The following is a 27475-nucleotide window of genomic DNA, read 5'->3' as shown; positions in this document are numbered from 1 at the left end:
ATTGAGGTCAGGGCTTTGTGATAGCCACTCCAATACCTTGACTTTGTTGTCCTTAAGCCATTTTGCCACAACTTTGGACGTATTCTTGGGGTCATTGTCCATTTGGAAGACCTATTTGCGACCAAGCTTTAACTTCCTGACATGTCATGATGTTGCTTCAATATATCCACATAATTTTCTTTCCTCATGATGCCATTGAGTTTGTGAAGTGCACCAGTCCCTCCTGCAGCAAAGCACCTCCACAACATGATGTTGCCACCCCCGTGCTTCACAGTTGGGATGGTGATCTTCGACTTGCAAGCATCCCCCTTTGTCCTCCAAACATAACGATGGTCATTATGGCCAAACAGTTCTATTTTTGTTTCATCAGACCAGAGTACATTTCTCCAAAAAGTATGATCTTTGCCCCCATGTGCAGTTGCAAACCGTAGTCTGGCTTTTTTTTATTGCGGTTTAGGAGCAGTGGCTTCTTCCTTGCTTAGTGGCCTTCCAGGTTGTCGATATAGGACTCATTTTACTGTGGCAATACATACTCTTGTACCCATTTCCTCCAGCATCTTCACAAGGTCCTTTGCTGTTGTTCTGGGATTGATTTGCACTTCTCGCACCAAAGTACGTTCATCTCTTAGGAGACAGAACACGTCTCCTTCCTGAGCGGTATGACGGCTGCGTGGTCCCATGGTGTTTATACCTGCGTACTATTGTTTGTACAGATGAACGTGGTATCTTCAGGCGTTTGGAAATTGCGCCCAAAGATGAACCAGACTTGGAGGTCTACAAAAGACAATTCTGAGGTCTTGGCTAATTTCTTTTGATTTTCCCATGATGTCAAGAAAAGAGGCACCGAGTTTGAAGGTAGGCCTTGAAATACATCCACAGGTACACCTTCAATCGACTCAAAATATGTCAATTAGCCTATCAGAAGCTTCTAAAGCCATGACATAATTTTCTGGATTTTTTCAAGCTGTTTCAAGGCACATTCAATTTCGTGTATGTAAACTTCTGACCCACTGGAATTGTGATACAGTGAATTATAAGTGAAATAATCTGTCTATAAACAATTGTTGGAAAAATTACTTGTCATGCAAAGTAGATGTCATAACAGACTTGCCAAAACTATAGTTTGTTCACAAGAAATTTGTGGAGTGGTTGAAAAATGAGTTAATGACTCCAATATAAGTGTATTTAAACTTCAGACTTAAACTGTAGATATGATAGCCTACTAGCCACGTTATGACTAACTTGTGATCATTGTCCTTGCTAGTTTGATTGTATCGACATTCACACCCTTAGTTCCATTTGTCAGTTTTTGTCCAAAATATTGAGTCATTGAAACAGTGCCTCCCGAATGTACTGGGATTTACAACCTGATAGCAATATTTTTTGGACTACCAAGAAATGTATTGGTGAATTATATTAATCATGCATTGAACTGCATCCCTCTATTCTGCCAACAATGCCTTAGTGTACACCATAGAATGTTGAGTCAAATATAACCTATTTTTAAAACCTCTTATAAAGTTGTATTTTCTCAGCATAAACTGGGATTTGTATCTTTTTGACTGATATTATGATTGCCAATATGAAACAGACAAAGTAATTAAAACGCTGGCAGTTCCACTTTAATGTTCTGGTCAAGCATTTTCTATAACAAGGGCACGAGGGAAGCCCTACAATATTATATTTTTCTAAGTAGTGAGAATGCTAGGCAGCAGCCGATGTTGAAAATAATCTTTACTTTTCTTCAATGTAGTTTTGCAACTGACTAAAACTAGCAGAAAACACAAATTAAGCTTGAAAAAGGTCAAGCTTTTGCAGTGAGCCACCTGGGTAACCTAGGTAACCACATGTTGTTTTCCCCACAGCTGGGCAGTGTCACTATGTTCTAATACAGACGGGGTCTATAGCAGTTTTCTAGAATGGGCCTCTGACGACAGCAGTGTTCTAGAATTGGCCTCTCAGACGACAGCACATTAAAGTTGCCTGTGTCATTAAAATCATCAGCCCATAGTTATTCATAGAATAATCCACTGAGTTTCAGCCATGGATATGTCTAAAATTAGCCCTTTATATCGGTCAGTGTCACTTATTTCCAAGCTCCTCCATTATTCATTCATTCCCTCATGAAAAATATATCACACATGAATTATTCATCCCTGGATCTCTCATTCAGTGTATTCACTGCCCCACAATAGGGTTTGGGCAACGTTCTCATTAGCTACTCATGAAAGGGATGGTAGGACATAACACATTTACTATTGCCCTCATCGTGAAAACAAGGCTTCAGACATGACCCATACATGTCAAATCAATCATGACTGAGGTGGCTGGTGCCAGAAATAGCCTTTGCTGACACCGTGTTATGTACCTGACTTTATCAGATGGTGGGAGGATGTGACTTTTAATGGCTTAATGAGATGTTCCTCAGTAGCAAAGCTGTATAACCTCTTGGCCAGCATTTGGTAATTTATGCAGTCTCCCAAGTAGCGGCCTAATCATTCATTCATTAATGATGATTTCGACCTGACAGATAACCTCATGATGACGTATGTTGGGAAAAGCAGGACACAACAGAGTCTGGAAAGTGTTGTTACAAACGCAGTGACAATATAATATCTCTACCAGAATATCAAATGCAAAAAGGCTGACAATTTCATTTAACAGAGACCCTAGAGTTACTATGACTGAGATGTTACAACTGCCCTGGTGCATTTGGCTGCTGTGATAACTTAAGAGCTCATCCCAACCTTCTCTCTAAACCTGAATACATTACTGACCAACACACAAGACAAAAATAGGAAGAGATCCACATCACAATATGATTGGCCAATACCTGCTCAAAAGATTTCAGACAGTGTATAACCTTCTAGAATGTAAAACTGTCAAAACAGGCCTATATTTTTATTGTATTCAAATACCAAGCTAGATGGTTGCATTCATGTCTTCACTGGCCATTTCTTCATTTGGCCTTTCATTTATATATTTGGTTATAGATCAGGAGACAGGAGTTGGGGAACATTTTGCATGAAGTTGCCCTTCTGCAATCTGTAACTATATTGCACAGTGAGTCACATGATTCTAGCATATCCCTGATTAAACATATTGAGTGTTACAACTATCCTGTGTTAGAACCACATCAGCTTTAATTACTCAGCTCTAGGCCTAAACTGTACTTTCAGACAAGGTGTATAAAACAAATATTAAACTAGATTTGAAGCAACTGGGCCAGTTATTTTTGCATTAGTTACTAGTACAGTTACTGTGTGGTTATTTAGTAATTATGCAGGTGAATACAATTTAACTATGTATCAGTGCAACTTCATGTACAGTGAGAAATTATACAATGAGGTACAGTATGATGACGGTGATGAAATATTGTGAATTCTTATTTACAAGGTCCTTTGCTGTTGTTCTTTTCGCACCAAAGTACGTTCATCTCTAGGAGACAGAACGCGTCTCCTTCCTGAGCAGTATGACGGCTATGTGGTCCCATGGTGTTTATACCTGCGTACTATTGTTTGTACAGATGAACATGGTACCGTCAGGCATTTGGAAATTGCTCCCAATGATGAACCAGGTCTTGACTGATTTATTTTGATTTCCCCATGATGTCAAGCAAGGTTTGAAGATATGTAATTTAGCCTAACTTTAGTCAATTGGAGGTGTACCTGTGGATGTATTTCAAGGCCTATCAGAAGCTTCTAAAGCCATGGCAATTTTCTGGATTTTCAAAGCTGTTTAAAACTTTTCAGGGCTGCAATGCCATTAACGGGATGATGACAACAGCCAGTGAAAGTGCAGGGTGCCAAATTCAAAACAGAAATCTCATAATTAAAATTCCTCAAACATACATGTATTTTATACCTTTTTAAAGGTAATCTTGTTGTTAATCCCACCAAAGTGTCCGATTTCAAATAGGCTTTACAGCAAAAGCACCACAAACGATTATGTTAGGTGACCAACTCACAGAAAAACCCTGCCATTAATCCAGCCAAAGAGAGTAGTCACAAAAAGCACAAAGAGATAAAATGAATCACTAACCTTTGATGATCTTCATCAGATGACACTCATAGGACTTCATGTTACACAATACATGTTTGTTTTGTTTGATAAAGTTCATATTTACATAAAAAAAATCTGAGTTTACATTGGCGCGTATATTCACTAGTTCCAAAAACATGATTGATTTTGTATAGCCACATCAATTCAACAGAAATACTCATCATAAATGTAGATGAGTACAAGTTATACACATAGAATTATAGGTATACCCTCTCCTTAATGCAACCACTGTGTCAGATTTCCAAAAAAAGTTTACGGAAAAAGCAAACCATGCAATAATCTGAGACAGCGCTCAGAAAATAAATACAATTATCCATGTTGGAGTCAACAGAAATCACCTTATAAATATTCCCTTATCTTTGATCTTTATCAGAATTTACTCCCAGGAATCCTAGTACCACAATAAATGCTTGATTTGTTTGGTAATGTCCATTATTTATGTCCAAGTAACTACTTTTGTTAGCGCGTTTAGTACACAAATCCAAACGCTCGGGCAGGTCCAGCCAAACATCGGACGAAAACTTCAAAAAGTTATATTACAGGTCGAAGAAACTTTTCAAACTAAGTGTAGAATCCATCTTTAGGGTGTTGTTATCATAAATCTTCAATTTAGTTCCAACCAGAGAATTCCTTTGTGTGTAGAGAAGCCATGGAACGCAGGTCGCTATCATGTGAATTGCACGTAACCAGCCCTTGGCTCTCTCCCAGACATCTTACTCATTCAGCTCCCATTCAGTCCCACAACACAGTAGAAGCCTCATTCAAGTTTCTAAAGACGGTTGACATCTAGTGGAAGGCCTAGGAAGTGCATCTTCATCCATATCCCACTGTGAATTCAATAGGGGCTGGGTTGAGAGAAAAAAAAGCAAAAAAAGCGACCAGCCTCAGATTTCTTACTTCCTGTTTGGATTTCTTCTCAGGTTTTTGCCTGCCATATGAGTTCTGTTATACTCACATCATTCAAACAGTTTTAGAAACTTCAGAGTGTTTTCTATCCAATAATAATAATATGCATATATTAGCAACTGGGACTGAAGAGCAGGCCGTTGACTCTGGGCACCTTTCATCCAAGCTACTCAATACTGCCCCTGCAGCCATAAGAAGTTTTAAAGGAACAGTAAACTTAGTGTATGTAAACTTCTGACCCACTGGCATTGTGATACAGTGAATTAAGTGAAATAATCTGTCTGTAAACAATTGTTGGATAAATGACTTGTGTCATGCACACAGTAGATGTCCTAACAGACTTGCCAAAACTATAGACCCGATGCCAAATTAACTGTTAGTTACTGAAGAGTTGTCCAGTGTTCTGTTTTTCTATATTTTGTAGAGCGGTTAAAAAAACAAGTTAACGACTCCAACCTAAGTGTATGTAAACTTGACTTCAACTGTATATTTATACAGTAATTATCATTTAATGTGTCATCTGGGATTTGAACTCACAACTTCTTGGTTGCCGGCATTATGATATTTCTGCTATGCCACCACACCTGTTAAATACACGCTCAAGAAAAACTATGATATTGTATTTCTCATAATGATTCAGGAGTAACATTGAAACAACATACAGAATACCGTCAAATTGCTGAAATATGTCAATTAAATTCAACGATGAGAGAAAAGTCAGATTAACTGAAAGAGCACTGCAGATGGCACTCTGTGCATAGATTTATTATAGGCATTGAATGTGTAGGGGAATGCTACAGACATTATTGCTCAGCAGAAAGATCAGCACACCTAAAATCCAGAATCTGGGGAGTCCAAATCCCAGGTGAGGTTATATTTGAGATGGAACAGCGTACCACTTACTTTAAAACCACCATACCATTACTTTACTTAATGGTTTGGGACTATCTGGGACCATTACATAACATTTGTGTGCTTAATCTACGTCACTTTTGTTTTCAGCAGACTTCGCAATGGGCTTTGAACGGGGCACCTGGCTCACGCCCGGGAGGCAGCCCGGTTCCAAAATGAATGCAATCACTTTTTACCTGGTGTAACAATGTCTCTTCCGTCCCTCTCCTCGCCCCAACCTGGGCTTGAACCAAGGACCCTATGAACACATCGACAACTGCCTCCCATAAAGCATTGTTACCCATCACTCCACAAAAGCCACAGCCCTTGCAGAGCTACTTCAAGGTCTCAGAGTGAGTGATGTCACCAATTGTCCCCGCTAACTAGCTAGCCATTTCACCCCCCTTTCACCGCCTCCTTTTCTGCAGCACCCAGTGATCCGGGTCAACAGCATCAATGTAAGTTTTGCTTCTGTCCCCCTCCAACCTGGGCTCGAAAAAGTAACCCTCTGAACACATCAGCAAAACCACTAGGCAGACAGGCTAGTGGTTAGAGCGTTGGGCCAGTAACAGAAAAGTTGCTGGATCGAATCCCTGAACTGACGAGGTGAAAATCTGTTGTTCTGCCCCTGAGCAAGGCAGTTACCCCACTGTTCCCAGGGTGCCAAAGACATGGATGTCAATTAAGGCAGCCCCCCATACTTCTCTGATTCAGATGGGTTGTGTTAAATATGGAAGACACATTTCAGTTGTACAACTGACTAGGTATCCCACAAAGCATTGTTATCCATTGCTCCACAAAAGCCACGGCCCTTGCAGAGCAAGGGAAACAATTACGTCAAGATCTGAGGGAGTGATGTCACCGATTGAAAAGCTATTAGCGTGCACCCCGCTAACTAGCTATCCATTTCACACCTGTTACACTGGGGCAACCTGTGTCAGATAATCAAATCCCTTCAATATCTAATGTGAAGTGTTCCAAAACACATTTTCATATGTGAAATGTTACATGAAGTGTTCCAAAAACATGTTTTCATATGTGAAACATGTTTTCACGTGATCACATTAACTTCACATAAAATCACATGTCATCACAAAGGATCACACGTGTTCACATGTGGAATTCATTTGTTTTTTTCTTCCATAAGGGACACCACAAACATTCAATTGTTTAGTCCAGATGTTGTAGTTTAGTTGAGAAGGACCAGTTAATGGAACGTAAAAATAAACATTTTATTAATTTGGCTGTTCTCATGTTCTCAATAAAAGCTATCAATATTTCGTTGAATGTCGTGATTTATGCATTTATTCAAACTGTTACATTTCACCAAGCCCTGTTTCAACTGACCCGAAGGCGGGGTAATGTTTCCACAAAGTCACAATTTATCTGCTTTATTTAGAGAGATAATACCTATACCCATTTGTAGCAGACAGATGGAAGCTGTTCCTATCACGTTTCGAATGTAGTAGCTCAAACAATCTATGAGAAATTGACAAAAATGCCAGAAGTGTTACAGCCATCACTGTACAGTACAGTCTGACCAGTCTACACATCAATGTCTCATTAGGACTCATGAAACGATCGCTGGTAAACAAGGCAAGCCACACAGTAGGCTATGTGATATTGGTCGGTTTATATTACATTTAATCCGTTAACTTGCACACAATGTCAACACTCACCTTCCCTCCACGACTGCGTATCTTCTCCAAAGCAAAAGTTATAAAACTAGGTAGCCTATTAGATATATCTGTCATAGCCATATTCCCGTGATAGTACACCGATACTTGTCCCCTCGTTGAAGTTATTGCGGGTTCGTCCGACTTCAAATAATTCGCTAAACTTTGTGGTTCGCGAGAATTAGGTTTCGGGTTTTGTCGGCAAACCATCGAATGACAAAATATGACATCTAGGGTAGATAAACTACAGACGCGGGCGCACAGAGAATGCTCATTTCCAATGACAATGTCCGAAGTGAATTTTCATTGGAATTCTAACAAAATAACTCACAGGATTGTGACTCACCGAAGGTTTACACACTTCTCAGAAAAGGATAGAACCTTAATCCGTCCTACACGGTGTGGGTGGAGCTGCAGTGAACACACTTTGCTCTGAGAGACCTGTTACGAAAAGGCTATGTATCCTCTGCCCGGCACTAATTCAGGGTATGGGCTTTAGAAACTAGTAGCCTGGTCTCATAGGCTAGACGTAACATAGTAAACATAAATCAGGGACTGTCAAATTATACTGGACAAAAATATAAATGCAACATGTGAAGTGTGGTCCCATGTTTCATGGGCTTAAAGAAAATATCCCAGACATTTCCATACACACAAAAAGCTTATTTATCTCAAAGGTTGTGCAAAAATGTGTGTACATCCCTGTTAGTGGGCATTACTTCGTTGCCAAGATAATCCATCAACCTGACAGGTGTGGCATATCAAGAAGCTGATTAAACAGCATGATCATTACACAGGTGCACCTTGTGCTGGAGAAAATAGAAGGCCACTCTAAAATATGCAGTTTTGTCACACAACATAATGCCACAGATGTCTCAAGTTTTGAGGGAGCGTGCAATTGGCATGATGACTGAAGAAATGTCAACCATTGAATATTCATTTCTCTACTATAAGCTGCCTCTAATGTCATTTTAGAGAATTTGGCAGTATGTCCAATCAGCCTCACAACTGCAGACCACGTGTAACCACGCCAGTCTGGGACCTCCACATCCGGCTTCTTTACCTGCGGGAACATGCGACCAGCCACCCAGACAGCTGATGAAACTGAGGAGTATTTCTGTCTGTAATAAAGCCCTTTTGTGGAGAAAAACATATTCATATTGGCTGGGTCAGGCTTCCAAGTGGTGGGCCTATGCCCTCCCAGGCCCTCCCGTCTGCACCCCTGCCCAGTCATGTGAAATCCATATATTATGGCCTAATGAATTTATTTAAAATGACTGATTTCCTTATATGAACTGTACCTCAGCCAAATCTTAGAAATTGTTGCATGTTGTGTTCATATGTATGTTCAATATAGTATGATATGTTATGTTAGGTATGGTTATATAAGACAGTAGGTTACTTACTTCAGGATAAAAACGAAAGTAGGGCCTAAAGGTTGTGTGTTCGAATCGCATCATGGAATTTAGCATTTTAGCTAATTAGCAATGAATTAATTACAATTAATTACTACTTTTTAGCTACTTTGCAACTACTCGTTAGCTAACCCTTCCCCTAACCTTAATAACCCTTTAACCTAACGCCTAACCTTAACCCAAAACCCTTAGCCTAGCTAGCCACCTAGCCACCTGGCTAACGTTAGCCTCAACAAATTGGAATTCATAAAATATGATACATTTTGCTAAATCATAACATATTGTATGATTGTAATTTGTAACATATTTTTAAGAATTGCAATTTGCAACATACTATACGAATTGTAATGCATACCATATCATACACAATATGGACATCCAGAAATTACTACATATCAAATGAAATGTAACTTATCATACTAATTGGAGTGTAATGGATTTACATTCACTATGTTATGTCTACCCCTGATCCAGGTTGCAGCTAGTGACTGACAATGAGCATCTGACATATGATCAGATGAATCAGAATAAGGCCCACACATTGGATAGGTAAATAAAAGTGCACAATGTATAGGACATTTTCCAATAAGGACTCAATAACTGAATGATCAATTATTTTCCATAGGTTCCCTGGATAATCGTCCTAAATCATGACGGCTGGTCATTTTTACAGGGTGAATTTGGTATTGATGCTTGAATTAATTTATTTAACTAGGCAAGTTATTTAAGAACAATTTTTTATTTACAATGATGGCCTACCCCGGCCAAACTCGGACGACGCTGGTCCAATTGTGTGTCACCCTATGGGACTCGCAATCATGGCCGGATGTGTGATACAGTCTGGAGTTGAACTAGGGACTGTAGTGACACCTCTTGCACTAAGATGCAGTGCCTTAGTGCTGCGATACTCGGGAGCCCTAATTGACATGTCCTGCACTATTTCATCATTTCCATCACTTAACATTTCAACTGTTCTCCTTGATGATGTCTATGGTACCTCCAAGAATCAGGATGGCTGCCCTTCGCAGGTGCCATCTAGCACCAACCCCTGTTACAGCTCTGAGGCAGTGAGCCAACACCAGGCACAGGGAGGGAGTGACATCCAGCAGGAGATCTATTCCAGGCCTAACGGCCACAGATTAAACCCCTGGTTTGGGAGATGTTTGTGTCAGGTACCTCTATACTTGTGTAGCTGACAAGTGGAGTAAATTTACTTAATCTTGTAACAGAAGTTGGTGAGCAAAGAAGGTAAGGTGGGTCTACACACTCTCTGTGTCTCTCTGTTTCTGAGAGCACTTGTAACGGTTCTCGTCTGTCGAAGGAGAAGCCGATCAAAATGCAACGTGGTGGTTATTCATGTTCTTTAATTAAAAGGAACTCGACATGAAATAACTAATAATACAAAAAACGGACCGTGGAAACCTATACAGCCTATCTGGTGACAACAAACAATGAGACAGGAACAATCACCCACGAAATACTCAAAGAATATGGCTGCCTAAATATGGTTCCCAATCAGAGACAACGATAAACACCTGCCTCTGATTGAGAACCACTCCAGACAGCCATAGACTATGCTAGATACCCCCACTAAACCACACACCCAATACCTAACAAAACCCCAAGACAAAACACACCACAATAAACCCATGTCACACCCTGGCCTGACCAAATAAATAAAGACAAACACAATATATTCCGACCGGGGTGTGACATCACTATTCTGTAGATTAACTGCACTGATTTATAAGGGGGTTTAGAAGTTTATACTGTTAATTGTAAATTTATTGATTGTTTTCTAACTGTTTATTACAGATTTATAAACTATGGTTGAAATTGTGTGACTGTCACTGGAGAAAACCCCCATATATCTCAATCCTAGTCAAGAGAGATACAGAGCTTGTGGCTGCATGAATAATTCCCCAGCACTTGGCAGCCCCTGGTGGTGAATCATCATCATCTCCTGTATTCATTTGATGATTTTCATCCACCAGAGGAAGCTATTGCCTTCTGTATCTCACACAGCTAACTTGAGGGCCTCTACATTTGTCCAGTTCCAAATGTAAACTAGTCCCTAATAGACACACCGTCTGAAAGGACTGGCTACGTGAGTAAGCAATATGATGAAAATTACATCTATATCATTTATGCCTGATACTAATTGTCTGCACAAACTCCATTCGTCAGTGTAGTGGTCTTGAATCATCATTCAAATACCTACTGTGTGTGCAAGATTTTGCTGTAGCCCAGCAATAACACACCTGATTCCTCTAATAATATCAACTAACCCCATTGATTAGAATCAGATATGTTAGTACTGCGATGGAAGAAAAGCCTACTCAATGGGTCTTTAGGGACATGATTGAAGAACACTGCATAAATGGGATCGGAATGAACTATATCAAAATATCTCTCAACCCTTTCACGCCTTCCAGACAGGCACTAAACTACTGTACCAGAGTTTGTACAGTAGATCACATCTTTGAATAGGTTTGGCCATAGTCGGTGATATTAAAACAGCTGAAGGTTGCATCAGCATGCAGGGTAACCTTACTGAGGTCTTACATCATAAGAAGATCAGGCAACATTCCATTACTAACAGAAGAATACCCCCACACTGTGACCTGCTTCCTCACAGCAGAGAGCTCAGATTTGAGACAAAAGTAAAGGTTTGCTGAAAAATAGTTTACAGCTGAAGAATAAGGTGTCTCTTGGGGATGCTCCTCTGCTTTAATACATGAGAACTGTGAGCTATATTAACATATAGAAGTAGCCATTCTCAAAATAGAGGATTTACAACAACAAAAAATGTTTTACTCATCCTCTAAACCAGAGTATCCAAAACTTGGTCTCTTGGGCAAAAGGCAAAATGTGCACCCAGGTGGTTTGGGAAACCCTGCTCTAAACTGATGGTTCTTTTACGGATAAAATAACTGATGGTTCTCTCAAACACAAAATGACTTTATTTGATATACAAAACATGGAAAAAACTGCCTTATTAATGAGTTGATTTAATTTAGTAAGTGCAGCTAAGTTGCTGAAACCTGTTTTTCTCTTGAATACTTATTTTCCCCCCTCCATGATCTGTGTCTCCACTCCTATGCTACGTGTTATTTCTGGATGTGGAAACAAGGCAGGCCATCACAGGAAGCTGGACAACATGGAGACGGATGCACATCCTGTTCCCCTGCCCCCTTTCCCTACTGTATGTTGATGGGATTCCCATGCTGCTATTGTTGCTATTTTTACATGCATCTTGACATGCAATAATTTGCAAGCAGTAACCAAAGTGAGCTATGAAGTTTTATGTGAAGGTTTATTCAATCCAGTCATCCAGTAATGATAGAGAACATTGTGCTTGCCTTTGCCTATAAGATCTTAGTTGGAGACTGCACTATATAGCACTTTATATACTGTACACAGCCTTACCACAATGAAAACAATAACGGACTGGTCTGTAAGAATGTGTAGAAATGTGAGCAAAAACCACAAGATGTTATCAACCATTACAGTATGTAAAGAGGGTCTTCCATCAAGTTCAACAACTGAGACATAAACTGAACAAGTTCCACAGACATGTGACTAACAGAAATGGAATAATGTGTCCCTGAATAAAGGGGGATGTCCAAATCAAAAGTAACAGTCAGTATCTGGTGTGGACACCAGCTGCATTAAGTACTGCAGTGCAACTTCTCCTCATGGACTGCACCAGATTTGCCAGTTCTTGCTGTGAGATGTTACCCCACTCTTCCACCAAGGCACCTGCAAGTTCCCAGACATTTCTGGGGGGAATGGCCCAAGCCCTCACCCTCCGATTCAACAGGTCCCAGGCGTGCTCAATGGGATTGAGATCCGGGCTCTTCGCTGGCCATGGCAGAACACTGACATTCCTGTCTTGCAGGAAATCACACACAGAACGAGCAGTATGGCTGGTGGCATTGTCATGCTGGAGGGTCATGTCAGGATGAGCCTGCAGGAAGGGTACCACATGAGGGAGGAGGATGTCTTCCCTATAACGCACAGCGTTGAGATTGTCTGCAATAACAACAAGCTCAGTCCGATGATGCTGTGACACACCGCCTCAGACCATGACGAACCCTCCACATCCAAATGGAACCCGCTCCAGAGTACAGGCCTTGGTGTAACGCTCTTTCTTTCGACGATAAATGCGAATCCGACCATTACCCCTGATGAGACTCGTCAATGAAGAGCACTTTTTGCTAGTCCTGTCTGATCCAGCGATGGTGGGTTTGTGCCCATAGGCGACGTTGTTTCCGGTGATGTCTGGTGATGTCTGGTGAGGACCTGCCTTACAACAGGCCTACAAGCCCTCAGTCCAACCTCTCTCAGCCTATTGCGGACAGTCTGAGCACTGATGGAGGGATTGTGCGTTCCTGGTGTAACTCGAGCAGTTGTTGCCATCCTGTACCTGCCCAACAGGTGTGGGGTTTGGATGTACCGATCCTATGCAGGTGTTGTTACATGTTGTCTGGCACTGCGAGGATGATCAGCTGTCCGTCCTGTCTCCCTGTAGCGCTGTCTTAGATGTCTCACTGTACGGACATTGCAATTTATTGCCCTGGTCACATCTGCAGTCCTCATGCCTCCTTGCAGCATGGCTAAGGCACATTCACGTAGATGAGCAGGGAACCTGGGCATCTTTCTTTTGGTGTTTTTCAGAGTCAGTAGAAAGGCCTCTTTAGTGTCCTGCATTTTCATAACTGTGACCTTAATTCCTTACCGTCTGTAAGCTGTTAGTGTTTTAACGACCATCCCACAGGTGCATGTTCATTAATTGTTTATGGTTCATTGAACAAGCATGGGAAACCGTGTTTAAACCCATTACAATGAAGATCTGTGAAGATATTTGGATTTTTACGAATGATCTTTGAAAGACAGGGTCCTGAAAAAGGGACGTTTCTTTGTTTACTGAGTTTAGTACAAAAGCACTAAACATGTAGCTGAAAGCTATGCTTTTCATGTTGAGATTGAAGATATGGTGTGGGGTTACTTTTTTCGTCCTCAGACCAATGTTGGCTCTATGTAAGTAGTTCAGTAATCTAAACATCAACAGAACATGCTTCTTATTCATAGCCTTTTCACTCTAGCAGTGCTGAGGCGTAGCCAATGTAATGTGACCTAATTTCTAATATGATGTCACAAATTCCTTGGCACCAAACACTGGGCTACTGTGGCATGTTGAGTGATTTCCTCAACTTTATTGCTGCTCAGTAGAAACACTACTATGTTTGAGAGTACCTAAATGGGTGCTTTTTAGACAAGGAATAATTGGATAAACTGCATGTCCACAGAGGAAAAAATGGTGCCCATTTTTGGGAAAATAGAATCAAACTATGTGCCGTTAGACACCAGGGCATTTTAACAATTTGGCATGGCCCGGCATTGAATGGACACATCCCCCTCCTGCATCCCACGGTACAAGCCTCACAAATCAGACAGACACAGCCGCAAACGTGGCACTGGGAGGAAGAGGTGGACAGTAAAACCTTTGCAACTAGAAAGTAAACTTTACTAAATCATAACAATTATAATACCGAAGTACTTTCTACACCCTAAAAATGATTATTCTTCAGCCTTCAGCCTTGCAGTAGGGCTATGGTAAATCATGTTGCATGGTCTAAAACTGGGTACAGTATATTAAATAAGCATCATTTCAGAATACAGAACTATGAACATTACAGAAACTCTGCCAGATGTCTGTTGACAGTGTGAATGAGCACTCAGTGTGTCTCAGGCTTTAGGACCTGGAGGGGGAAAGTCCCTCTGCATAGCTGCTCCACAGTAATGGGATACAGTGGGAGGGCCCAGCTCAGCTCACTGTGCATGGAAAATCACTGCACCTCATTGAAATAGTTATTTTCCCAACTTCCAGAAATTCATTTCCCACGGTTTATAGACCAGCTGAAGATCTGTCCGTGTGGAAGCTGAGAGAGATACTAGAGTAAAACTGCTGAAAGAGCCTGGTAAGTTAAAGGGGGATGAGATGGGAGTGAGAGTGGGGGAGGGATATTCACTGAACTGTGTTAACTGAAGGAAAATGTCTGACCAGGAATGTGAAAAGTCCCTCCATTTTGGGCTTAGGGTTATAAAATGCCTTTCGAGAAAGTAGTGCTGCATTAGAATACAACTTCATGTCGTTGAGCATTTTGTAGGCCAGTTGAATGGAAAAGATGCATGCGAAAAGTTGCCAGGCTAAAACATGCTTCTTCCTCCATCTTCAGTATTCACGCTTAGTTAATGGATCACATAACAGTGAAAATGTTGTGATGATCAATTAAAAGTGATTATCATTTGAGTGGCAATGCTGCTTTGAACTGTGCCTTGTCTGTAAAGTAGGCCTATCATATTAGTAACGGCCCCACCCAGCAACAGACTATCTGTGCTCTGATCTAACGCACAGTTTGCTCTGCCATGGGGCATCTCTCTTTACATGGTGGTAGAGAGTGTCGAGACTCGAGAAAGCATCCGATCGATTACGCAGAGGTAAATGAGCTGTGTAATTTAATGACAGATATTAATGATGATGATGATGTAAACTTGAATATCCCTCCTCCTATAGACTATCTCACACTGTGGCAGTGCTGATTGGTCCGTTTAAAAAAAATGATAGATGCAAACTGAGAATATTTTGAAATCATCTGTACTTCCAACAAAACTTTGAAAACATCATCCCTATAGCACAGGCATGACAGCCTGAGTAAGCTGAAAGATCAAATGTTTCAAAGACAGTGGAACATTTGAAACCTCGCACCTGCTTAAAAGGTCACTAATTCCAAGCCTCAGAGGATGCATACAATCCTTTTGTTTAGATTCTGCAGCTAAATCTGACCCTGTTGAGCACTTGTCTGTGTAGTCTTCCTTTAGGGCAACACTCCTTTGAGTAGCAAGAGAAAAGAAAAAGTGATTGGTCCACCAGATGAAGCGAGAGCTTGATTGAAATATCGTAGGTGTTCTACAGCTGCAGTATAAACGTGGCTCTTGAGTCTTGCCTTGAACTTGGCATGGACAAACCTGCTCTCAGATTCTCCATCAATGAATTACATTACAGACCGCATACTGAAAGCTTATACCACACAGCATGTCTATTCTGCATCATCCAGGATGAATAAAGGACAAGTGGTATTCCACTTGAATCTCAACAACGGGTTGGAGAAGTGGGTTATCTCCTTAACTCGTGCTATCACTGGCAAGGGTAAGGAGAGAAGTCCTACAAAGGTTTTCTGTTCTCAAAATCCAGGGCAAATTTCATTTAATTTTCCTCTGACACTAAAGATTTGAGACTCTGTTGCTCTGCAATTGCTCTGATGCTCTATCATGTCCCCTCTCAGGTCTTTAATGATCGTTCTGACACTATGTGGGTGACTAACCTTGTAGCCATGGCCCTACTGGCCACCACAGCCTCCGCTGCTACTGCCGCCTTGGCAGACAAGGTCCTAAGTAACCACGCCACCCTGCTGGCCAACAACAGCGCCAGCCTGGCCTTTAGCCTCTACCAGAACATGGTCAAGGAGAAGGACCTGGAGAACATCCTATTCTCCCCTGTGGTTGTGGCCTCTTCCCTGGGCCTGGTGGCCCTCGGGGGGAAGGCCTCCACCGCCTCCCAGGTAAAGACCGTGTTGAGTGCCGACAAGGTAAAGGACGAGCAGCTTCACGCCGGCCTGGCCGAGCTCCTAGAGGAGGTCAGCAACTCCAAGACCCGCAACGTCACCTGGAAGATCAGCAATCGCATCTACAGCCCCAGCTCGGTCAACTTCGCAGATGCCTTTGTCAAGAGCAGCAAGAAGCACTACAACTATGACCACACTAAGATCAACTTTAAGGACAAGAAGAGCGCTGTGAAGTCCATCAACGATTGGGCGGCCAAGTCCACCGACGGCAAACTGCTCGAGGTCACCAAGGACGTGGAGAGGACCGATGGGGCCATGATCATCAATGCCATGTTCTTCAAACGTGAGTTTGATCTTACAAAGCACCAGCACTTGGGAGATACTCTTCTCTCTTTTGTCTTGTTTTTCATCCATTCACATATTTACAGTAAATTGTATTTTACTTTCAATCTGAACAGCCCATTGGGATGAACAGTTCCACCAAAAGATGGTGGACAACCGTGGCTTCCTGGTGTCTCGCTCTCACACTGTTGGTGTACCCATGATGCACCGCACAGGTTAATCAATTACAACATGTCCCTCAAGATAATATTAAACAGTATATTTAAACTGAACTGGGGTGTTTTAATTTCAGTGTGAAGGAAGATGGACAGAAAAGCTCTAGAAATGTCTCTGAGTCTGTACTCATACTGGTTGTACCTGCAGGTCTCTATGGTTTCCACGAGGATACAGTGAATAAGCTTTTAATCCTGAGCATACCCCTGGCCCATAAAAAATCCAGCCTGGTGTTCTTCATGCCCTACCACGTGGAGTCCCTGGAGAGGCTGGAGAAGCTGCTGACCTGCAAGCAGCTGGATGACTGGATGGGAAAGCTGAAGGAGACGGCTGTGGCTGTGTCTCTGCCCAAAGTCAGCATGGAAGTCAGCCACAACATCCAGGTACTGGAAAAACCTAGACATGGCACAAGTCATTGGTGAAAACCACATTTATCAAATGTTTATGAGATGCAAGTTTGAATAACATGTTAGTATACACTAACTATACAGTACACATCCCCGATGCTCTTAGGTGGCTGAACTCCTTTACAACTCTCTCTCTCTCTCTCTCTCTCTCTCTCTCTCACACACACACACACACACACACACACACACACACACACACACACACACACACACACACACACACACACACACACACACACACACACACACACACACACACACACACACACACACACACACACACACACAGAAACACCTTGGGGAGCTGGGTCTGACAGAGGCTGTGAATAAGACCAAGGCGGACCTGTCCAACATCTCTGGGAAGAAGGACCTGTACCTGTCCAACGTCTTCCATGCCTCTGCCATGGAGTGGGACACTGATGGGAACCCCATCAATACCAGCATCTTTGGCACCGATAAACTGAAAAACCCCAAGTTGTTCTACGCTGACCACCCCTTCATTTTCCTTGTGAAGGACACCAAGACCAACTCCATCCTCTTCCTCGGCAGACTGGTCCGACCTAAGGGCGAGAAGATGAGAGATGAATTATAACAACTTTGAGTCTTCGGTGAAGTGTTTTTGTATGCACAGGCATTTGTGTGTGTATGTGTTTGTATTTTCCTATGCAAAAGAGAGGAGGGAGAGAAAATGAATTGTACATTTTATAACTCAAGAGTACATTCCCATTTCATCATCTATGTGCCAACATTCATGCCTGTTTTTCACAATGCATGATTCAGAAATATATTTTTGTGTATTTTGTCCTGTGTTGTAAGAAACAAAGCATTGTGTACTCCAAAAAAAACATTAACTTCACCTTAACATGGTATCATCATCAAGCCTGCAATCCAAACTGAATAGAAAGCGATATTCAGTTTGGATTCCAGGCTAGTTAGTAATCACCATCACCACGTGGCATGTTTGAGTATTTTAATTAAGGGCAGATCACAGGATGGATACTTACATTAAGTATGATCTCCCAGACTATCGCCTTAAATATAAAATCAGTGTTACTCTCAGGGTTTCCTCTCCTGTCTGTCTGTCAGTCTGGGATCCCAACTGAATGCACGCTCTGTTTCACTATTGTTTCACTTTACTTTGAATTCCAGACTATTTGTTTCTACCAGTTTACTTGAGATTAAGTCAACATCAAATTACTATTGTCGGGGTATTCATACTCTTTATTAAAAATAACTCATTGTGTGATAATCTCATTCAAATGTGCTGAGCAAGTAAAGTGTTTCTGTTTTCTTTACAGGTTTTGCTATGATTACCGTGTACCCGTCACCAAATATCACATTTTGACTTTGTGAAATTCGTGTGGGTTCCAATATCTTTAATGTAAAAAAAATGTTTTTTAATTCACAAGCCTTTTCACAATCTTACTACATGGTGCTAGCCTATTGTTCACTCCCCCAAAGCACATGAATCTATGACCCAGGGGACGCGCCTCTGTTTGGCTTTTTACTGACCCGCACTGAAAGCACTGCTCTGTACTCTTTAGCTAACTAACCTCTGAGTGAAAGAAAGAAAGGTGATATCTGTGGAAGACTTTTGATTAATCAGCCTAGCCCTGTCTCAACACTGTCACGTTTTGCCACAAAAGAATATGCTTTTTTGGAACAATGGAATGGTATGAGATAGTTAGAAGTTTTCTCTTTTTCCAATAAAATGGTAAAACAAAAGAATGTTGTAATGTGATTTGGTTCGAGGGCGAACTTATGGTGACAACTAGGATGGAATGGCAGGGTTTGTGAGGTCAAGTGCAGGAGCTAATAGGAGTTTCCAACTGATTGGACAAAAGGAATTACAGCTATACGACTTTAGAAAATTCACAAGGTTGTGCTACAAAAGGAAATTAATATCTTTCAAATGTTATGCTAAAACACCATCTACTGTATGTATAGTGAGTGGCTTTGCATAACAGTGCATGTCATACTCTCCAGTGCCACATCTCCAAACCTTGACAACCTATGCAGATGTCTATAGCAGCTACTATGTCCAGATCATAGCCTTATATAATTATTGGTCAGATGGAGTGGGATGCCATAGGCAAAGAAGCCCACAGGATTCCCACCATGGGCCGATTGAGTGTTATGGGACCATTCACATATCCAAGTTAGGTTTGCATCCCAGCAGCATACCACCCTGCATCCCACTGCTGGCTTGCTTCTGAAGCTAAGCAGGGTTGGTCCTGGTCAGTCCCTGGATGGGAGACCAGATGCTGCTGGAAGTGGTGTTGGAGGGCCAGTAGGAAGCACTCTTTGCTCATCTAAAAAATATCCCAATGCCCCAGGGCAGTGATTGGGGTGCTGTCTTTCAGATGGGATGTTAAACAGGTTTCCTGACTCTCTGAGGTTATTAAAGATCCCATGGCACTTATTGTAAGAGAAGGGGTGTTAACCCTGGTGTCCTGGCTAAATTCCTGAGCTGTTCTTTATTCCATCATGGTCACCTAATCATCCCCAGCTTACAATTGGCTTATTCATCCCTGTAACTATTCCCCAGGCTGTTGCTGAGAATGTGTTCTCAGTCAACGTACCTTGTGAAATAAAAAATCCTGTGGCTCTCTTTAAGATGATCAGGTCAGACAGTTGTTGGGATTCAATGAGTTGCTCCTACACCTGTGTATTAACTTGAAATATGTTGCTACTGTAGTAATTCATTACTGAGTTATTAAATAGGTATACGAGCAAGTGTTTTCTAGTTGGTCAAAGGAGTAAACTGACATCTACAGTAAGTCTAAGTGTTTTATAATCCTAATAGGCTCCATGCATGCCTATCTGTAATCATGTGGCACTGGGGATCATTTAGGCATCTCTCTCCATCTAGTGGCTTACAATGTAGGCAAACAAAATGTAACATCCCATGGGCTCAATGGGCTTACTATTTCTCCCTTAGATCAAGAATAAGTATTGTTTTGCTTACATTTATATATTTTTAAATGCAGATCAAATGTATCCAGCTTGTATTTTTTTCATACAAATTCAAATGATGAAAAATGTTTTTGACATCTTAACTTATTAAATAGTTGGTTCTCATACAGGCTATATGAAAACATATAAAATATAAATAGCCTATAATGCAATTAAGATCACACATCAATCTCATGATTTTCAGGGCCTGGACTTATTTATAGTTCATTTCTATGTGTTGTAGAGCGTCGGTCCCACAGGCTGTCTTTTGCATTAATGCACCATGGCACGAGGCCACGAAACTCTGCTCCAAAGTAATCTGACAAAACAAGATCTGAAAAGACAGAGGGTTGAAGCTAGACAGTACGGGTACACTGCTTGAGTCACAGTGGTCACACCGAAGGGACTGGAGAATTGAACCCAACCCCTCTGAATCAGAGAGGTGCGGAGAGGGGGCTGCCTTAATCGGCATTCAAGTTATTGGCGCCCAGGGAGAAGTTGTTTAATCAATCAAATGTATTTATTTATTTTTACATCAGCAGATGTCACAAAGTGCTATACAGAAAAACAGCCTAAAACCCAAAACAACAAGCAATGCAGATGTAAAAGCACGGTGGCTAGGAAAAACTCCCAAGAAAGGCAGGAAACTAAGAAGAAAACTAGAGAGGAACCAGGCTCTGAGGGGTGGCCAGTAGTCTTCTGGGTGGAGATTATAAGAGTACATGGCCATTAAGGCCAGATTGTTCTTCAAGATGTTCAAACATTCATAGATGACCAGCAGGGTCAAATAATAATTGCAGTGGTTGTAGAGGGTGAAACAGGTCAGTACCTCAGGAGTAAATGTCACTTTTAATTTCCGAGCATTCAGAGAGAGTCAAAAACAGCAGGTCCGGCACAAGGTAGCACTTCCGGTGTACAGGTGTGGGTTCCATAGCCGCAGGCAGAAGAGTTGAAACTGGAGCAGCAGCACGATCAGGTGGACTGGGGACAGCCAGGAGTCATCAGGCCAGGTAGTTCTGAGGCATGGTCCTAGGGCCCACAAAGATCTCCTCCACCACACGAGCCCGAGGGGGCGCAAAACAGGACAGGAAGATCACGTCAGTGACTCAACCCACTCAAGGGACCTACCCTTCCTAGGAACAGCATGGAAGACCACTAGTAAGCCAGTGACTCAGTCCTCGTAATAGGGTCAGAAGTAGAGAAGCCCAATGGAGAGAGGAGAGCCGGCCAGGCAGAGACAGCAAGGGCGGTTCGTATCTCCATTGCCTTGCCGTTGACCTTTGCACCCCTGGGCCAGACTACACTCAATCATACTGATGAGATGAGTCAGAAAAACTAAAACAAATATGGGGATGAGGTAGGTAGTTGTTTGGATGGGCTATTTACAGATGGGCTGTGTACAGCTGCAGCGATAGGTAAACTGCTCTGACAGCTGATGCTTAAAGTTAGTGAGGGAGATATGTCTCCAACTTCAGTGATTTTTGCAATTTGTTCCAGTCATTGGCAGCAGAGAACTGGAAGGAAAGGCAGGCAAAGGAGGTGTTGGCTTTGGGGATGACCAGTGAAATATACCTGCTGGAGCGCGTGCTATGGGTGGGTGTTGCTATGGTGACCAGTGAGCTGCAATAAGGCTGCAAAGACTTACAGATGACCTGGAGCCAGTGGGTTTTGGCGACGAATATGAAGTGAGGGCCAGCCAACGAGAGCATACAGGTCGCAGTGGTGGGTAGTATATGAGTCTTTGGTTACAAAACGGGTGACACTGATAGATTGCATCCAATTTGCTGAGTAGTGTTAGAGGATATTTTGTAAATGACATCACCGAAGTCAAGGATCGGTAGGATAGTCAGTTTTACTAGGGTATGTTTGGCAGCATGAGTGAAGGAGGCTTTGTTGCAAAATAGGAAGCTGATTCTAGATTTAATTTGGGATTGGAGATGCTTAATGTGAGTCTGGAAGGACAGTCTAGCCAGACACCTAGGTATTTATAGTTGTCCACATATTCTAAATCAGAACCGTCCAGAGTAGTGATGCTGGGCGGGCAAGCGGGTGCGGGCAGCGATCGGTTGAAGAGCATGCATTTCGTTTTACTAGGATTTAAGCAGTTGCAGGCCACGGAAGGAGTGTTGTATGGCGTTGAAGCTCGTTTGGAGGTTTGTTAACGCAGAAGGGCCAGATGTATACAGAATACTTTGGGTTGCACGATCAAAAAGCCTGTGCGTGTGTGTTCTGTTATACATCTGTGTGATGTGATTAATCCTTTATTCCAGTTCAGAATGAAATTATTTATTGTATTTTAACAGCAACAGTTCCAACCGAGCCAGATATGTAAAGAGTTTTTAATGGGGAAAAATAAACATCAAAATATATTCATGGGTATTTCATTGTTATTTGTTTTTGTCTATATTACTTTTTTTTAGGCATAATGGTAATGAAATGTACCAATATTTACTTATAGTTGCATATTTTCCTAAGCTTGGGTCCCAGGAAAGCACAGAATTTCTAATTTGGGTCCTAGGCTAAAAAAGTTTAAGAACCCCAGCTGTAACGGATAGCAGTCCCCTGAAACATTGTCATGGATAGCATATAATTTCAAAAACATTGTAACGGATTGGTGATCACAAGCATACAATTTCTGTCTGTGATTCCCTGTTGTAGGCTAACGATCTGAACATGAGAGATTCCATAGCCTACATGGCTTACATTTCTACTGTGTTGCAATAAAGGATTTAGTTTTTTGTCAAGTGAATCATTTAATGCAGAATCCTCAATGCAGTTCCCTTTCATTTGATGACCAAAAAGCAACATCCATCTGTGAAGATGATAATACAATGGCCCCCTACACAACTTTTGATCCTGAAAGAAAGGATACAGGATGTAGTTTAAATTAGTGATGCTGTACACACATGTGAAATCAAATGGTGTTGGTGGGAGAATGGTAGAGCAGAGAAAGGAAAGGGATGATAACAACAGGTCTCCTCTATTGTGGTAAATTACTGGCTTACTCCACATCTATCTGTAGAGGCTGTGAAAGGAGGAATGTTGTCAGGACAGTCAAGATAATGCACTCTGTATATGCACTCATTTTCAAAGAAGTCTGTTAATTAATTAAATGAATTTATACCCTTCAAAGTCAAAGATAAGGTTGCGCTTAAAATTAGTGAACAAATATACTGTGTCCATTTCCTAAATAAAACCAAAATGCAGTTATTGTCTTAGTCATGCTGGCAACAAATCTGTCCCCCCAACATTTAGAATAACACCCTCCTGTGTTATGTTCTCTCTAGCAATTTCACTGCCAAGTGTGGTTTAAGGTTTCCAAGTAGGAATATTCCATTGAAAGAGAAAAGGAAAAGGCATTTAGACCTATGTGTGTACTACTACAATAGTTTGAGTGTACCAACGTTTATGATCTAATATGTAACCAAATAATACACAAAGTAATGCTAATGCAAAAATACTAGGTAAATTTAGGAACAGCTCATTCATGTTCCAGAGTTCAGATAGGGTTGGTTGACTTATAGTATATGGAAGATTTCAGTGAATAAGCTGTGCTTTGTACAGCCACACCTGGTGCCCCATGCTGCCCCCTGGGCAGGTATTTCACCATGACGCCACAGAGCTTGCACACACACACACACACACTGCACAGCTGATCCCTTCCAGGAACAGAGACTGGGACAAGTGTGACCTCTCCGGTTGACATGATGAGACATCTGAGCAGTGTGATGTTCTCTAGAGCACAGGGCCACAAGAATGACACGTGTCAGAAGGTGAATTCACCAATTTGTAAGTCGCTCTGGATAAGAGCGTCTGCTAAATGACTTAAATGTAATGTAAATGTAATGTCTAATGTGCTTTGTATTCACACTGCCCTTGTCTTTGAATGAGGACTCAACTCTTTTGCCAGTTCACTGGGTTTTTACAAAGTGCAGGACAAGTCATTCAATTAGAATGCCTTATCGGACAGCTAGATATACCTATGTTAAAATATGAGACATAATACTTGTAATCAGAAGATACTATTAACATTTACATTTGATTGTTAACAGAATACATAGAAATGTAATAATTTCAGAATAAATAATGCTGTCATTTAAAATTGTACACCCAAAAGTAGGCTACTGCCCCTTTAAGAGCTAGAATAGATTTTGTACCCTATGTTGTGAATCTCTCCAAATATGTTTTCTTCTCACACTATCAATAAACAGTTTATGAAGCTCTCTTAAGATATATGGCAAACAAATAATATGAACTAAAAACTCCATACATTTTGGAATTTAGTGTATCCTTGACAATCGCTAATCAATATCTAGAAACAGCACGCATTTTTTCAGGGAACCTGCACATCATCAACTTCTCTCTTTTGTAGCACCAATGTGATGGTTTATGGCAGGGGAAACGGTGTTGCGGTAGTCAAGTGACAAGCGAACCTGGGGAGCTAAAAAAGGGAACCGACCGTGGAATTCAAGCGAACTGAACTCAGACCACATCTGGAGATTGTCTGTTTGTTTTTTGTTTTCCTCTTTTGAGGGGTCTGAGTTCCATTTGGAGTGTTCACACTGCACAAAAAAGTAAGCGAACCGGACTGAGTTCAAACAATTAACTGAAACGCTTGAAAACAACCTAAGATATATTGACAGCAGCATATTAGTAAAAATATTTGCTAGTGTTAATTGATGATATTAGACTGATATGTGTTCTTTTAACAAAAAATATTTAGTGTCTCTAAATGTAATCCCTCCATGTGAGATTATGAGCGATGCATACATGGTGGATGAATGAACACAGACGCTTTTTGATTTACAACCATCAGGTTAAGCTCCTGCTTCACTCACAGATAAAGTTATCAACTCTGACCAAATACCATATCACAATTTTTATTGAAATCCTACTTTCCGGCCTCCCGGGTGGCACAGTGGTTAAGGGAGCTGTACTGCAGCCACCAGAGACTCTGGGTTCGCGCCCAGGCTCTGTCGTAACCGGTCGTGACCGTGAGGTCCGTGGGGTCGTGACCGTGAGGTCCGTGGGGCGACGCACAATTGGTCTAGCCTCGTCCGGGTTAGGGAGGGTTTGGCCGGTAGGGAAATCCTTGTCTCATCGCGCACCAGCGACTCCTGTGGTGGGCCGGGCACAGTGCGCGCCAACCAAGGTTGCCAGGTGCACAGTGTTTCCACCGACACATTGGTGCGGCTGGCTTCTGGGTTGGATGGCGCTGTGTTAAGAAGCATTGCGGCTTGGTTGGGTTGTGTATCGGAGGCTCTCAACCTTCGTCTCTCCCGAGCCCGTACGGGAGTTGTAGCAATGAGACAAGATAGTGGCTCCAAAACGTGGATACCACGATTTTGGCGAGAAAAATGGGTAAAGTTCAAAAATAATAAAAAAGAAATCCTACTTTCCTTAGCATTTCATCTCCTTTGACAACAGAAATATAAAAACTTTTAATGTTAATTATCTCTGTGCATGTGAACATTTGATTGAGCTTGACATTCAATTAATTCTAAGAGAAAAAGTGCTGATTTAAAGAACGTAATAATGTAGGTCTTCATAGACTCCTAAATAACCAAACTCTTGTGAAATACTTGAAGAGGAATGTAATGAACTAATTAAATTAAAACCTAATTAATTAAAACATTTTGCATCTTTGCAATGTCCAGTCTCCTGGGTGTGAGGGTTTGGTTCTTGCTCATCCTCCACTACGTGGCTGCAGCGACGGACTGCCACCCGGGCTGTCTCTGTGAAGTGGAGAGCTTCAGTCTGTTCGACAGCTTCAGCCTAACCAGGGTGGGCCGAGGTCATGGTCTGGTGGTCCCCATTTCCATCCCTCTGGATTCCTTCCCTGGACCTGTCCTCCAGCGCCATCCACACCACCGTCTCTGGGCCAGGGTACACCACCCTGGTCAGCAACAACCTCCTCTCCAGACTCAACAGCAGCACCTTCTTTAGGCTGCGCTACCTGGAGACCATGGACCTGAGCCACAACACCCTGGAGGAGCTGGCCCCGGGCTGCTTCTCTGGCCTGCCCCTGGCTGATGTGGACCTGAGCAGCAAAAGGCTCCAAGATCTCAGCTTGTCCAACAACCTGCTGACCACGGTCATGACTAGGGATCCACAGGTGGTGAGCCCTCCTAACATCCAGATCCTCAATCTGGCAAAGAACCTTTTGAGGGCCGTGCCCAAGCTGCAGGGCCTTCCACTGAAGATTATGAGCCTATGATTATGGCCCAGATTCACAAAACACTTCTTATGCAAAAAGTTAAGCAACTTCTTAAGAAAAAAAAAAATTCATAAGATAGTTTGTAAGTGCAATTCCTCAACAATCTTAAGATTTCATAATTTTCTTAGGAACTTCTCAAATATCTTCTTACAAATCTTCTTGAAATGATTGTTGCTCGGCAACCGTTTTAGCTAGTTATCTAGCTAGCAATGGCAATCATGCTACCATATTTACTGAGATTACTGTAAATAATCAATACTGAAACTTTCAGATTAAGTTTGTGTGAATTAAACATGTTCAATGGCTTTCATGAGCTTACTAAATAAATAAATTAACACAATAAAATAACGATGCTATATACAGGGGGTGCCAATGCCGAGTCAATGTGTATGGGAACTGGTTTGTTGAGGTCATTTGTACATGTAGGTAGGGGTAAAGTGACTATGCATAGATAATAAACAGCGAGTAGCAGCAGTGCAAAAAGAAAGGATCAATGTAAATAGGCCTGATGGCCATTTGATTAATTGTTCAGCAGCTGTTGAGGAGACTTTTGGGCCTAGACTTGGCGCTCTGGTACTGCTTGCCGTGCGGGATCAGAGAGAACAGTCTATGACTTGGGTGACTGGAGTCTTTGACAATTTTTTGGGCCTTCCTCTGACACTACCTAGTATATAGGTCCTGGATGGCAGGAAGCTTGGCTCTAGTGATGTACTGGGCCGTACGCACTACCCACTATAGCGCCTTACGGTCAGAGGCAGGGAAA

The 27475-nt window shown here is 41.9% G+C and overlaps 2 protein-coding genes and 1 pseudogene across 3 annotated transcripts in view; 2 read left to right on the top strand and 1 right to left on the bottom strand.

Moving 5' to 3' along the window:
* LOC135550658 (glycerophosphodiester phosphodiesterase domain-containing protein 5-like) overlaps positions 1–7984 on the bottom strand; it is a 46342-nt gene extending 38358 nt beyond the window's left edge. Inside the window, exon 1 of one of the 2 annotated variants that reach the window (XM_064981670.1) lies at positions 7539–7984. The gene's annotated coding sequence lies outside the window, so the exon portion shown is untranslated. The remainder of the gene's footprint in view (positions 1–7538) is intronic. The other variant, XM_064981671.1, reaches the window with a different exon arrangement.
* Positions 7985–14743: 6759 nt separating this feature from the next.
* serpinh1a (serpin peptidase inhibitor, clade H (heat shock protein 47), member 1a) lies at positions 14744–19259 on the top strand. The gene is made up of 5 exons (XM_064981668.1): positions 14744–14934; positions 16300–16921; positions 17037–17135; positions 17284–17516; positions 17830–19259. The coding sequence occupies exons 2-5, from the start codon at positions 16324–16326 to the stop codon at positions 18130–18132; spliced, it is 1233 nt and encodes a 410-aa protein (XP_064837740.1). The 5' UTR covers positions 14744–14934; positions 16300–16323; the 3' UTR covers positions 18133–19259.
* Positions 19260–26144: 6885 nt separating this feature from the next.
* Positions 26145–26712, top strand: LOC135549199 (tsukushi-like; annotated as a pseudogene).
* Positions 26713–27475: the final 763 nt, after the last annotated feature.

The sequence above is a fragment of the Oncorhynchus masou genome, chromosome 12 (assembly GCF_036934945.1).
Source record: "Oncorhynchus masou masou isolate Uvic2021 chromosome 12, UVic_Omas_1.1, whole genome shotgun sequence".
Lineage (NCBI taxonomy): Eukaryota > Metazoa > Chordata > Actinopteri > Salmoniformes > Salmonidae > Oncorhynchus > Oncorhynchus masou.
The sequence above is the reverse complement of the archived record's forward strand: the minus strand, read 5'-3'. Positions and strand labels throughout refer to the sequence as shown.